This window comes from Sciurus carolinensis, chromosome 11 (genome assembly GCF_902686445.1).
Source record: "Sciurus carolinensis chromosome 11, mSciCar1.2, whole genome shotgun sequence".
Lineage (NCBI taxonomy): Eukaryota > Metazoa > Chordata > Mammalia > Rodentia > Sciuridae > Sciurus > Sciurus carolinensis.
In genome coordinates this window covers 106,901,437-106,917,415 of record NC_062223.1, presented here as the reverse complement: position 1 = coordinate 106,917,415, position 15,979 = coordinate 106,901,437, and the positions used below count along the sequence as shown (strand labels likewise).

The 15,979-nt window shown below is 34.9% G+C and overlaps 1 protein-coding gene across 2 annotated transcripts in view; it reads left to right on the top strand.

Moving 5' to 3' along the window:
• Positions 1 to 15,444, top strand: part of Gucy1a2 (guanylate cyclase 1 soluble subunit alpha 2) — a 295,914-nt gene extending 280,470 nt beyond the window's left edge. For both annotated transcript variants that reach the window (XM_047518478.1, XM_047518477.1), the window contains one exon: positions 13,001 to 15,444. In XM_047518478.1, the coding sequence (XP_047374434.1) occupies positions 13,001 to 13,208 (208 nt within the window). In that variant the 3' untranslated portion in view covers positions 13,209 to 15,444. The remainder of the gene's footprint in view (positions 1 to 13,000) is intronic.
• Positions 15,445 to 15,979: the final 535 nt, after the last annotated feature.

The following is a 15,979-nucleotide window of genomic DNA, read 5'->3' as shown; positions in this document are numbered from 1 at the left end:
CCTCACACTTCACAATCTGTCCCAAGACATATCTACTCCTATACAATCTCTAAAGAAATTGGACAATATTTAATTTACAAGTATCTTCAGACCACTAGCACCAGGCTTAAAATCCCACAGATCAAATTTTATGATAGACTTTGGTGTAATGCATAAATTTGTACCCTAGAGAACTGAGTTTAACCTTGGTTGAGATATTCATGACCTAGATGATCGATACTGTTTATTTTTGCTTTAAGATCTCACGGTAGCCACAGAAAACACAGCAAATATTTATTGAATTACTCATTTTCCCTAAGTAATTTATTCACATTACCTAATTTAATCCACACAGCAAGTCTATGAATTAAGCACTGTTATTATTCTTCATTTTTCAAATGAGAAGAAACTTGAACTTTGAAAATTTGCATAAGTCACTGATAGCATCCAACTAAATCAGTATGGGAGTCAGAGTTCAAATTCATAGCTATCCTACTGTAAATCCTGGGTAGCTACAGACAAATGTCTCATTGGGTTTATAACTAATTCAAATTAACTGGAAAAAAATAACCCAAATAATTTCTACTTTGGCGAGAATATTTCCTATTCGAGAGAAAGGTGAAGAGAGCAATAGGGAGCAGCCTAGAATCAGAGTGAGGTAGATTCCTTTCTTTCCTACCTCTGTATACATGAATACCCCCAGGTTGCACTTGTGATTTTCTGTGTTCTTTTCATACTCAGGGTTATAAAAAAGAAGTATATTCTTTCCAAAAGGTTTACTAGGAGTCTCTATATTTCTAACCATACCAGTGTTTCTATCCCTGGATCAAACATGAGTGATGTGGCAAAGCCATGGCCAACAGAGTCTTCCAAGTGAGACAGCTTCTGAAAGGCTGCAATCTTTTGAGTAAGTGTCTTTACTGTTTATTAGTTACTGGAAATATAGGCCTATGATTCAGAATTTACTTAATGATAATTCAAAGGAGTGTGTCTTTCCAGTTTATTGAAAAGATACTTAGAATAACTGAAGAAAAATGAAATTACCTGAATATATTTTTCTTTGCATATAAAAGTTAATAGTCATTGATAATTGTCAAAAATTCTTGCTAGAAAATCCACTTCTGTTACTTTGTCAATATGCTTCCTGTACAAGAGTGAGATACTGTTATAAATATTTACTCTTTTTCCAGTGTATACTTTCTGTGAGAAAAGATATCCAAAGAAACTTCAGGAAATCTTGTCTAGCAGTTTACCAATAACTTCTTTACTTTTTCTTTTTTTGGTCCAAATCAAAATTCTTATGCATATCCATGACTTGATAATTAAGGAAAATAAAAAGTATTCAGGCTGGAATGTTACTGCCCTGTCAGTCTTTTAAATAACTTTATCGATCATCCTATCTTTTTCTCTCTAGAAGCAACAAAATAGTAAACACTATATTTTACAAAAGAAATATAATCAGTAAAGACAAATGACTAAAGAGTTTTCCCAAAAGGAAAACTTGAGCTCTGCCTCAAGAATTATATTTCTATTTTTCCAATTATAGACAACAACATTAATATTACCCTTTTAAAAGTGCCAATAAAAGTCACATATAGCAAAGTTGAATGAGGTAGTGTACTCATTTAGACATTTTTGTTTTTATTTTCTTTGTCTCCCTGCCATATTAAATAGCATTTTCCCACAAAATGCAGTTCTGTGGATTGGGATTCACAAGCTTTCCAAATGTATTTTTTAAAAATAAATCTGGTCCACTTTTTTCAATATTCAAACCATTCTTCTTCAATCATTTTGTGTATTTACCAGCACATGAAATCTTGAGGACCAGAATACAACCTTGCAGTTATTTTTACAGTGAAAAATGGTATAAACTTGCCTTCTAAAGGCAGCACACTTCTAAAGGTCTAATTGCTGAGTGCTTATAATAATCAATGAGAAAAATTCAAATATGTAACATGCAGAAATGAATACATAGACGTGATAAGAAAGATTACATTGGGTCAATTTAGATGTTTTCTCTTGGTGGTTTAATTGATGATTTGGCATAGATTTGGTCTGTATGGTTAGGCTCAAATCTGAATGTGGAAGGAGAGTGCTGTTGGTCCCTGATAAGGACCTATTATTATGAACTAGTATGGAGGTAAGACCTCTCCTCACCGAGTTCTAGGATTCAGAATTCAAAGATTCTAACCTTGTATTCATGTCAGTTCCTATTTATATGGAGATATCTATTAATTTCACATAAAAATTTCTATGAAATATCAATAATAAATATTTTATTGGTCACAACTATGTACAAATGATGCCAAATTTAGTTAAATTTGCCACAGTATCTAAAGCAGTTTAAAGTGAAAACTAGTTACTGAAATAATTAAACATAATTTAAAGTGAGAAAGTTACTCCCCACATACTTCTTTTTCTTCTCCATTAAAAAAAAAAAAATGGCACTATTTAAGGTGGCCTGGTGGTTCATGATCATTCTGTAATTCCACAAGAACAAGAATCATTTCTGAATTATTTTTTCTGAGTTCCACATTTTATCTCAAAATTCCAAATAGAAAAAGTGACTCTAGAAATAATTCAAGTAAAATCTGATTTAGAAATCCAAGTGAGAACATGGGCTAGTAGTACTGTTGAGATTGGGGGATGGTGTAGCATTTCATAAGTCTTGGGTTAGTGTGTTATTGAGTTTTCTGACATTTTCTATGCATACTCACATGTACATTTTTCCAGAGAGATGTTTTTTTCCTAACACTCTCATTAGATTTTTAAAGTGGCTCATGATTCAGAAAATATTAAGAACCACTACTAACTAATTAAATAGAAGAATGACCAAATAAAAGCATGTGAAGTTCACATTCCTGCTCTACTACTAATTAGCTTATGACCCTGGAAAAGTCACATTTAAATGGTTCCATCCTCTGTTTCCTTATGAATTATAAAACTCAATTAGGTCTAGATAATTTAAATTTTAAAAAATTTACACTAAATACGGAAATAGGAAAAGGATAGACTCTATAAGCAGTGAAATTACAACAGTCTATAATTTATTTCATAGTTATATATCATTATTAAATTCTTGTTTTGACAAACCCTAGTTTTGCTAGGGGTATCTGGCATGCCAACATTAGGGAAAACTGAGCAAAGGATTTAAGGAAACTCACTGTACTATTTTACAACTCTTCTATAAGTCCTAAATTATTCCAAAATAATATGTTTATTTTTAAAATTACATTTCTTATATCCAGGGAGACTGGTGTTAGATAAAAAAGAATCTCAGGTACTATTAGAGATCCACTGAAGTGTTCCAAGCTTGGGAACGTGATACAAGGACTGCTTACTTGGAAGTAATGCTCTGCAGGGAGTGAAATGGGGAGTCCTAGAGATAGGATGGCTGTTTTGTTGTCCCAGACCTGAGGTAGGGTCATGAACTGGGGTCATGGTCATGGGCATAGAAAGAAAGTATATAAGATATAAAAGTCTTTAAAGAACTAATTCTCCTGGCCGACAGAGGATGAACACATAGTCATATGCTATATGATCAACACTGGGCCTCAGAGCTAGAAAACAATATTTACTGACTTTTGAAAATAATGTCTTATAAATATATATTCTCTTTTAGAGTTCTTACTTTTAAGTTTAGCACGTAGTCAAGTATCTATATAATGTTATACTTCTCCTTTTTCTCAATATCCACATCCTTTAAAAGAAATGATGAAAAGATGTACTATATAATTATTATGTTATTATTTGTGTATTGCATTGTTATATTAATTAACCCCCTTTAAAAAAGGCACAGCATGCCTTCCAAAAAATTGTGAATTGTACTATGTAAATACATTTTAATATTTAATAAAATATATTATGCTTGGAGAACTCATTTTTAACCTAGAGAATTGAAACCAGTCTTAATTAGGCTTTAATCTTTTTAGCTGTCATTTCTCACTGTTCTTTTGCGTGTAATGCTTTGTTAATTGGGAGAAATCTGATAGCTCTACCTGCTATGCTCAACCATCCTTTCTTTGCTCTGACTAACATGCAGAAACTTCTCATGCTTGAGCCACCCATGACTCTATAATCAGTTTTTGTGATATTGTCCTACACATTATTTTCCCTGGAGCTCTTGAAAATGTTTCACATTTGCTAGTATAAAACTAACATATTTGATCATATTGCTTTATATGACCCTCTATATTCTCAGTCTTCACTGAGTGTTAGAACTGTAAACAACCTTTGAAATAAATTAGAGCAAACTCTTTCTTTTTTCACAAGGAAATTGAGAAACAGATAATTTAAAATAATATTCAGAACAATTAGCTACTTTTCTCCTATTTCACCTATATGGGGAAGAGAAAACTCTAAAACCTCAGGGATCAAATTTACAGGGTTTATGTACATATCATCTTTTATCTCATTCTTATTTACTATTATGCCATAGTTTCTTTCCCCCCAAAATAATATTTATGAAAAAGATAATTTTGAAGGATTAACAAGAAATATTTACTATAAAACATTATCAAGATGGCAAATAGAACAGTGATTGAATTACTAAAGGAAAGGACAAAAAGTATGCAGTTCTTTTTTTAGGCTCCAAACATTTTCTCAGTTTGATTTGCCTGTTTTGGGACTGAAGTATTCCAATTCTGCTATTCTTCTTCTAACATATCTAGGACTTCCTCTACTTCTGAATGATTCAGGAATATAAAAAGAACATAGAATTCTTTAAAATTAATTATGGTCCTAATTTTTAAAAATGAAATCAACTGAGGATTGTTTATTTTAAAAAATAAATGTTAATATTTTCTTCTTTTCACTTTTCCCCTACATTTTTATAAAGAAAGACAAGTATGATGATGGATTTGTTTTTAAGAAAGACTTTGGTCATATATGTAAAAGAAAAATGTGAGATGATTATTTAATTTACAGGAGCTGCTTCCAGTTATCTTTCCTAATCTCTCATTTGTCATCTCTTCTTAAAGTTCTCTCTTTTTCTGTGTAAGACTTTTGAATTTTAAATATCTTGGCATTTATTTGAAATTAAGATCTTAGCCTATTAAATTTCATTTGGCAGTGTCCAGGGCAGGCGATGGAGTAGAATCATCTTCAGTTATTCAGCAGGTTAAAATTCAAGTATTTAAGAGCATCAATTTTTTTTCGGTCAGGGGGAACATAGCCACATGAGCCCTCTGGAAAGCACCAGACATGCAGACTGTGGGATCCATGGTGAACACATATTGCCCTCAGTACTTAACCCAGGTTGGGTTGCAGAAAGAAATGAGTTGGGGTATTCATTACCCTATGTACATGTATGATTACATGAATGGCATGAATCTACATTGTGTACAACCATAGAAACAAAATAATGTACCCCATTTGTGTACAATGAATCAAAATGCAGTCTGTAAGAAATAAAAAAAAATGAATAATTAAAAATAAAAGGAATTTCCATCAGACTCTCTACCTTCTAAATATGAGTGACCATACAAGAAGACTATCCTTTTCCAGTGCTTACCCACTATCCTGAATTTTAGAACCTAAAAACTGACAATCATACAATATTGCCTCAAAATCTGCAACTAAAAATGTTAATAACCTTAAAATGCACAAAAATCTGGTGAGATCTCTATGTTTTAACTCATAGTGATTTAGGTTCTTACTTTCCTTACTTGGGCAGGAGTACTGTTTCCAGAAAATGAACTCTAGTTTCATTTGGGCCTATCTTTAAATAGCATAAGATCTTGGAGCAGTGAAACATGAACAAAAGCACAGAGTAGAGTTTCTTCTTTTCTTCCACACTGATGGATAGAAAAAGATGAATAGAAAAAATTCAGGAACTTCAGAACACTTAGAAAAGCACAAGGTATCTTGGTGTTTTTTTATTTTCATTTTCAGACTTGTCATCCTCCAGCATTCAAAGACATCTAATGCCATTATAGTAAAGTCCAGATGCATTTCTTAGCAAAATAATATTTTGGTGAATAATTAGCAGCAACAGTTTCTAATTTAACATGGAAGACTGGAGAACTGAGTTTATCTTTATTCTTTTTTGAAGTTAACTATTATAATTCATTATGTATTGAAACAACAGTAAAATTATACTAAAGGTACAAGAGATGTGTTATTTTCCCAACATATATATGTATATACATGTATGTTTGTGTGTATATGAATACATATATTTGTATACTTAACAGTGGAAGAGAGCAAGAAGGAAAGTATATGAGTGATATTTGGCTTAGTGCAGAGTAGGGTGCTGATCTCAGGCCCCACAGAAGAGGTTGCGGCTTAGAAGAAATATACCCACTCTGAATCAATTATCAGCCTATTCAAATGTGTGCATATGCATATGTGCACCCACACACACACACACAGAACCTAATTAGGGGATTAATATGCAAGGTGCAACACATGACCAAGAGGAATTCCTGAAAAGGTGCAAGAGGTGGAAAACACTCTAGGTATTTTAAGTAGAAAGAGACTTAATACAGGGAATTATGTGATTATCTGATGTGATTACAGAATCATTAGAAGGGATAAAATGGGGTCTAAGCAGAATATCTTGAAACATTACCTCTAAAATATAGGACTATCTAGTTAGGCAAGCTCCTACCTCTATGGCTAGTATAAGTTAGAATATCAAGATACTGGAAAATATATGCCTGAAAAAACATTTGATGAAAAAGTCATCAACACTGGGCTATCTTTTTGATACTCAAGAAGCTAAAAAATGGAGCCTGCTTTTGCAAAACTCCATACTGACTTCCCATGTCAGTGGTCATTTGCCAAGGAAATGGAATCTATTTCATGTCTAATATTTAAATCTTTGGAAAGTGCATCTGATTGTGCTAAACAATCTTTCAGAACCATAGTTGCAAGACAAATTGGGGAATATAGTTTTTAATTTAGATAAGCACCCATGTACTTATCTAAAACTTTAAGAAATAAAGGAAGAACAGATTTTGAAGAACAACTAACTGTAGAAGGATATCAGAGGCTTGTTCTCCTGAGATATTGAACCAAAATGGCTCCAAATTCAAGCTGGTGAATATAGGGGGGTTAGGTTAAAGTATACATTCTAGACAGTGAGATCCCCTGCTATTCAATTCCCATAATGCTGGAAACCACACAGGAATGATTGGAGATTGTTACTTGTACAAACTAACCCCAAAGGAAAGACGCTAAATATTTTAATATTTGGAAGCCCTAGGGAAATGACCAGTGAAAACCCACAATTTCATAACATCTTGCCATACATAAAGTTTCTAATCACACTTAATACCTCACACTAAAATATAAAGAGATTTTCAAAGATATTAATCATTTGTTTAATACATTTGACATGAGAGAAAGAGAAAAAAATAAGCAAACAAAACTAGTCAATAAAATTTGGAGGAAACAGAGACAATAAAGAAAACTCCATAACAGGATGATTAATTTTCTCATAGATATAAGATAGTAATAACATGACACGAAAGCAATTATGTAACATGAATAACCTCTTGACAATTAAAAATGTGGTATCTGAAATTTCACAATTCTATATAAGTATTAGAAAATGATGATGGAGGCCATGTTCCAGAAAGTATAATAGAAAAATGAGGGTGTAATTAGAGAGAAAAGAAAATGAATCAAAGGATTGATTTACTAAGTCTAATATCTGGCTAAGCAGAAACCCGTAAAAAGAAAACATAAGAAAGTATAAGAAATGATCAAAGAAATAACACAAAAATCCCCCAAACTAAAATACATTATTTGCTATTTCAAAAAGTTAAAAATGTTTCACTAATAGCCTTTTATTAAATAAGTTGCACTGAGACATAAATCATTAATTTTCATAATACCAGAGATAGAAAAATAATATTGATGATAATGATAATGAAGATGATGATAATTATGGTGGTGGTGATGACAGAATCTAGGAGAAAGTTCACATCCCTTGAATTATTAGCAGAATGGCAGTAACTCTTTTTGTTTTGTTTTTTTGGTACTGGGGATTGAACTCAGAGGCACTCAACCACTGAGCCAACCCCCAGCCCTATGTTGTATTTTACTTAGAGACAGGGTCTCACTGAGTTGCTTAGTGCCTTGCTTTTGCTGAGGCTGGGGCTACAGACTGCTTTTTGATTCATTGTACACAAATGGGGTACATCATTTCATTTCTACAGTTGTACACAGTGTAGATTCATACCATTCATGTAATCATACATGTACATAGGGTAATGATATCTGTCTCATTCCATGATTTTTCATACCCTTCTCCCTCTCATTTCCTTCTACATAATCTAAAGTTCCTTCATTCTTCTCTCATCCCCCCTACCCCCATTATATATTATCATCCACTTATCATGGAAAACATTTGACCTTTGATTTTTTTGAGAAAATAATTTCCAAACAAGAAATTAGTACCTAATCAAAAATCAATCAGGTAGAGAGGTAAATGAACTAAAGATATTTTAGACAAAGTCTTTAAAAGATCACTAATCCACATGTCCTTTCTAAGCCCTTAACTCTGAAAGATGCATCATGTTCTACTGCCTCTTGCTTTGGCTTTAAACCATCGGTGGGTGAGCAGCAGAAAGTAGTAGACAGAGTTGTGATTACTCCTTTAGAAGCACCCTTGGAATGTCACTCTCACAGATCCGCACATTACACAGATCTTTCCAATTGTTGCAATAAATAAAAATGACTTGATTTCAAATGTGCAGGTATTCTTATTTTGAAAATCAATTTGCAGAAAAGATTGATGAGAAGAGTAAAGGAAAATAGGATTTGTGTGGCTTCTGAATATTTATTAAGCATGTTGCCCAAACTCCCTTAATTGGTCACTATCAGAGTCTGGAGCTGGATCTATCCATGGGACTGTCCATGGAGTTGTCCACATGGTCAGCTCAGTTAATAAAAAGACAACGACTTTATGGAAAGACATTTTCAACAAAAATAAAAATTCCTTAATCTCTTCTGTGAGTCATTTCCTGTCCCATCAATGTTATGATCCACAGTAGGAAAGTATTGGTTCAACACCTCACTCATAGAAAGCACTTAATAACTACCTGGTGACTGACTGACTACCGAACTCACTGACCAGAAAACTGGATGACTCTAAGTGTGAGAGTGAAGTCTGGCTCAAGAATTGCATGACTGATTATTTACCATAGTTCTACAGTCTTAAAGGCATGAGAAAAGCACTTAGCAAGTGATCATAAGACCTTTGTAAATAGTAATTGAATCAAAGTACAGACTTAAGAGAAAAAAAGTTCAGTAGAATAGAAGACCAAATCTCTATTTCTGCCTTATAGATGACCAAGCTGTGTGTTTTATGTGCCACTTGCAGGGTGATTTGAAGAAGATAGTACACCCACAAATAGATGTCTGAGATGCCCTATTAGGATTCCATTCTATTCTCTCTCTTTTTTAACTCCAACTATTGTCAAATGTAAAAATGTACCTTAGTTTAAGTTTCAAGCTTTTTTTTGAGGGAGGACATAGGAAGGGCACAATGTGTGGGGAAGATTAGGCAGAAATGTGCATGCCGATAGTGACTGAGTGACTCAGAGCCCAGCTTTATTTCTGCAGCTGTGAGGGAGCAGTTCTGTAGACCTTCATGGTATCATGGACATGCTTACGAGCCATCTGTTGATCCAAAGTAGCAGAAAAGTTTTATTTTGAAAACCAATTTGTATTAAAAAAAAAAAAAAAACTGTTAATAGGAGCATGGGTAACAGGCAGGTAAACTAGGATTTGTGTGACTTCTGAATACTAATTAAACATGTCGCTGTAACTCCCAGGTGGCATATCAGCCATTTGGGGATTACAGCTCAGGATTAATTTAGATTTATGTAGACTATAAGCTTCTATATCAGTCTGGTGGTGCTAAGGAAATGGACTATTAGGCAGAGCTTTAGACCACGGAGTTGGACTTATAGCATTTCAGAGGGGTGGGAGGTTCTGGAGTGATCAGGGTTTACATTCCTAATCCATGTATACACATTTGATCATTTTTGCAGCAGCCTGACTCATGTCATCAGCAGCTACACTGCATGAAATGTTCCCCTGCCCTTCTCCTCATACCCCCAGTAAGCCATTCAGATGATCCTACTGAAAGACATCTGAATATTGCATGTCATTGTTCATTTATACACAGACAACTAATCCTGGATATCATAGGAAGTTGAATCAGTTTATCCTTATGTGCTCTCAATTTTATTATTGAAATTTAAAACTGTGTTTAGTTTATTGATACCAAAATATTTACTTGGAAAAGAAGAAAATCCCATAAAAGTTGTTGTCTCTATGATTTCTAGCATAGTATATGAGATTTATTTAAAATGTCAAGGAATCCATTTATCGTGAAGACTTTCCTCCCAGCCAAAGTACTGTGAATTATTTAAAAGTTTTGGCATCCAAAGCAGCTGTGTCCTCTTCTTTCCGTCATTTATAAGTACTTCTATAGATGTAACACCAATTTGTCAGAGAATATAAATTATAGCAAGACATAAGACCATACTGAGGCAAACAAACTGTAAAAGATACATTTTTAGATTAAAAAGATACAAAAAGGAAATGTAACTTAAATGGAGTCCTAATTGTTGATTTGGGACTTTAAAGAAACTTACAGTTTATGGCTCTGTGCTATAACTGGTGATAGTGAACTTTACTATTCTGGTTCTTGACTTTTGTACTTCAATCCATAGTCATCACTTCTGCCTCTATCCCACAGAATTTCTTTTTTTGAATTATATCACGTTATATCATATATTGTCATGTATTGCTAATTTGCTTCTATGTACATTTCTTATCTTCTAAATTTGTTAATGTGTTCTGTGTGTCCTCGCATCTTCACCTACTTTTCTTCTTTGAGAAGGCTGTCTAAGCATGTCACAAGCACTGAACAAATGTTTGTTAATTGGTTGACATCACTGGTTGACATGCAAATGTTACACATCAGTGATTCTTCTATTTGAGCTTAGCAGAATTATTACGGATTTACTGAAAAACTATAGTTTAGTGGTGTTTACGCTTTGTTTCTGAAATGACTGATTGTACATTATATGTAGAGAAAAAATAACAACTATGCCAATGAAAAAAATGAAAATAATACTGATGACTTCCATTCTAATTGTCATTAATGCATCACCTGTGTCTCTGTTTAGTTGTTTCACCATGGAAAACTATCTTAACATAGTCTTATTAGTTATTGTAGGGTTAAGCTTGATTAGGAGTTAACACATCTAGATTCTAATGCCACTGCCATTACTATCTTGCTGTTTCCTTGAGCAAATCACTCTAACTTGCTCTGAACTCATTTCTACCCTCCTTGAATTTAACAGAGAAGAACATTTTTAGTTTTTGCACAAGATTATGTCATATGGATAAAAGGGATAAGACACTTAATTTTAAAATGTTAAAATGAGCTTGACTTCCTTATGTTCCAAATTAATAGGATCATTGTATAATGTTTTTTAAAGAATAGTCAATTAGAACTGTTCCTTTACACTTGAGAAAGCAAAATACTACAACTCTGGTTCATAAAGGTAAGCACAGGCTGCTCATGTCTTAACAATTATTACTACTGCCAGCATTTTTTCAAATCAGATCATTGAGAGAAGGTGTTATTTTCTTCCTTGCATAGAGACTCTGGTCATTTCTCCTGTAATAATTTTGCATTTTCATGCACCCTTTGTTCTTGTATTCATTGATTGCCACATGGTTTTCTCCCACATTGCCTACCCGATGTTAGGGGAGCTGCTGTTAACTTAGGAGCATGAGTTGCTTTTAGGTAAATGTTGATGGATTTGTCTCCATAGTGCCTTCCAGATAAAGTCTAAACTCAGTATAGACTTCAGAACTGTGTCCTAACGAACTGCCTCAGCCTTAACCCTCCTGCTCACCTCACTCTACATTGCCATCACCTAAGGATGGGAAACACATTGGTTCTGCTCCAGTTCTCTGTCTCTGACCCTTTAATTATGTTGTCCACATTCACTTACTGGAATTCTGTACATCTTGTCCACAAAGTTTGTGGTTCCCCCCATGGCAAACATTTACTTCTTCTGAACTTTTGCAGCTTTTTGTATCTACCTCTATGTGTAACTTTCTTATACCATCTCTTCTTGTTTCATATTACTTTCATATTACTTGGCTTTTTATCATTTATGGAAGTTATTTTTTCTTTATTATTTCCTGTTTCCTTCTCTGTTGGCAAAAAAAAAAATAGTGTTCTACTTACTACATTCTTAGGAGTGTCAAGAAGATTTTCTTAAGCATTAAGTCGTCCATAAAGAGTCAATTCAGTGGAATTGTTTAACCACATTCTTAGATGTGGGCATCAAACAGAATCTTTTATGGAGCTTGGCAAGTTTAAAGAATAAATGTTCTGCAAAGTTACTGTTGTGAAAAGAGTCTCTATGTGTGATTGCAAGGGACAAATCAAGTTATTTGCTAATAAATGGTGAGATTGGAAAATATGTATTACTATATGTCAATAACCAGACATCACAGATACTTGGAGACAACAAAATGTTCTACAAATATAAATATTTGTGTTACATGTTTGACATACAAGACATATATTTAAAGTTTATTGAGAGTCTACAAAACAAAAAGGAGAGCTCTAGAATTTAGGCAGATTTTCAAAACAGACAAGTAAATCCTGCCTGTTTAAAATAAAACCTGTATTATGCAAGTGTCTTATTAGACAGTTTTCTTAACCCTTTGTTTAGGAAAAAAATCAGATATGAACAAATATTTTTAAGGGCTTCTGTTCAGAAAGAAAGAAATATTTTAAGTAGAGAAAAATTTTGAGCAGTTATTATTATTATTGTTATTATTATTATAACATGAAGGGCTCTTTCCTGAGTTAGCATTTCCTAGTGTCTGGAGTCCTAGGAAGGTCACATCTATTCAAAGAAATAGAGGTATTTGTGTGCACACAGTCATGAATAGACTTTCTCAGCCTTTGGAATTTCTCCCTATTCACATTTCCCTTGCTATTTGATACACATTATCTATATTTTCTTCTTAGATTATTAAAACGAGAAGAAAGTTTCACATTCATCCCTCGGTCCCGTGAAGAACTTCCAGACAACTTCCCAAAGGAAATTCCTGGGATCTGCTATTTCCTGGAGGTAAGGACTGGTCCAAAGCAGCCAAAGCCTTCTCTTTCTTCGTCAAGAATAAAAAAGGTTTCCTACAACATCGGCACCATGTTCCTCCGGGAGACAAGCCTCTGAGACCTGCTGCAGATCAAAGACTCCTTCAAAAAGCACAAACCCAGAACGTGGGTCACTATGAAGGTGGAAAGAGGTGGTTCCTCTCTCAATGTTTTGCTGAAAACAAGCAGTGGAATTTCTGTTATGTCAGGCAATAATCCTTGAAGAGCTGAGGGCGCGGGGAAACCAGATATGTCCATCCACATGAGTGTTTTTGATCATTCATGTATATATATAAATTACAAATATGGGCCCTTTTAAAAACTAACCAATAAATAGACTCTGTGTTTTCTTGTTTGTCATGCATATAGGCATCTTCCCCTATATATTTGTACCACTTTTGAGAGCCAGTTTTGAGTATATATGCCTACATTTAGTGAATTGGTAGGTGAGGAATATTTTCTAATTTTCTTTTTCTGAACAGACATTTCATACATATATCATGGCAGTGTGGTAAACTTCCCAGCAGGAAGAATTGTAACTCAGCAAAATATTTTAGGGATATTACCTATTTTTATACACATCTCTTCTTCTAGATAATTACATTTCACACAACATTATTAGCCTTTTGGAATCTGCTACTGTATTGATGGTACATTATGTAATGCTAAACTACTAATCTAATATAGTTTCACTTATCTAGAGAGATTAGTGCTTGGACTGTGAATACATATAACCAAGGATCTCAGATGCTGAGAAAGCATTGTATGTCTGCTTAGTAAATATATCTTTCAGACTTAACAAATGAAGCATGGAGTCCAGAGGAAATGGAATTTATTAGTAGCAGATGTATCTGTAACTAAGATTAAGGTCTTTTGCCATTTTCTAACACATATCAACTAAAAACAAATGCTTTGTTACATTGGACCCTTTTCAACTTAGCACTTATAAATATGGGTAGTTTTTTCAACATTAAACTGCATTCTAATAAACAGCATCCTACTAAATAACATGCGAGTAACTCTTCTACCCTTCCCCAGTTGATATTTCCTAAGCTGATTGCCACCCTCAGAAGCATATTCCTGGACACTGGCATTACTGACGAAGTGTCAGGACATTTTGCCAAGAATACTGTTTCTTATTTCATAACAAAATGCAAGAAAACTGTGTATCTTATGGCTTTTAGATTGTTAGAAAGCATTCTTCTACAATTTCATTTATGTGTCTTTTAATTTCATGGAATCATCTTCATGAAACTAATGTATGTCTAACTTATAGAACTTATAATCACTGTTGTTACAACAGGTTTTCCTAGCATGTTCTGCTAAAATTAAGACCTGTTCCCAGTAATCAATCCTGCATGAAAATATTATTACAGCTCACACTGAAATTAGGAGCACAGTGTGTCCAGAGTTTTCCTATTTTGGATCAGTTATGAAGCCTAAATTTCTATTGAGGTTAATGAGCTATAAGCATTTGCTTCCTTGAAACCTTGGAGAGAGCATTTTCTTACTCCAACAGGTGTATTATTGGTAGCTTATGTCTACTGAATGCAATGTATTTCTTCTCTGTTCAGGGATTTGGGCTGCATTATGATTCACTTGTGACATAACTCAGCTAAGGTCTATATTAACTAATTTCCAATATAATCTACGAGGTCTAATTAATGTTTTTAATTTCTCTGTGTTAACAAGAAAACATTTTTAGATATGCCAAGTATTTGTTATCACTGTGATCCCTTTTATAATTTGAGCTCTGTTCTCACCGGGAGGATTATGAAGACATTAGTGCAGCATTCTTCATGTGGAGAATCCAAGACACAGACGCTGAGCTCTCTGAACACTTGCCTGCCCCACTCTTCCCTGGGACTAGGTTTCTCCTTTTAACTCCATGGGAGAGAAGTCCAGTGTATTTTCATGAGGACAATTACTCACAAAGGATCTCTTCAAGGGACTGGGATATTAACCCACTTCCTTCACAGGAGACAATGGGTAGTTTACAGTCAGCATGGATGGAGCAGGCTGGAAGCACCTCAGTTCTCATGACAATACTAGAAAATGTCTGAGCCATGCTCAGGGGCTCCTTAGAGCACAAGCGCATGAGAGAGAGCCAAGCTCACTGTCATTTTTGCTTACTCTATGCTGTAGTTTAGAGCTTATTATGATATATTTCATCAATAAATGTCCTGGTGATAAACAATGTGTTTTGTAACCATAAGGCCGAAAGAGACTTCCAGGAATCATTCAATCTATTTCTCTGCTTTTTGTAAGGATTTGTCTAAGTAACTATTCTAAACACATGGTTATTCTCTCTGTACTTAAGAATATCTATGGGAGAAATGAGACGCTTGGGATCCAAGATGGCGGCCTAGAGGGAGACTGCACCCCCGGTCGCTCCAGAACCCAGGAGTTAAGAAGGGGAGGCATTGAGAGACTCGGACTGAAGTGGAGCCACGGGTGAGTCTGCCCACTGGGTAAAGCTCGGCCCGGGTGGCAGGCCCAGATAGAGGTGGCTTATCGGAGCCGGGCAGGGCAGCTAGAGTCATCCACAGGCAGTCCTGCGCACTCCGGCCCCGCCCACACAGCCAGCTTCTCCAGGTTCTCGGAACGGAACTGGCCCGCTAGGGAGAGCCTGTCTGAACAGAGCACGCTCCGAGTCCCGGAGCCGCTGCAGTGCAGTGTACTCCTGCAAAGAACCAGCGGAGAGGCTCGATCTGCAGGCAGTCTCAGGGATAAGGTCAGGGCAGCCGGAGACCTCTTCAGGCGGCTCTGCCCACTCCGGCTGCGGGCTCTCTTCACGGGGCGATCCAAGATGGCGGCCTAGAGGGAGACTGCACCCCCGGTCGCTCCAGA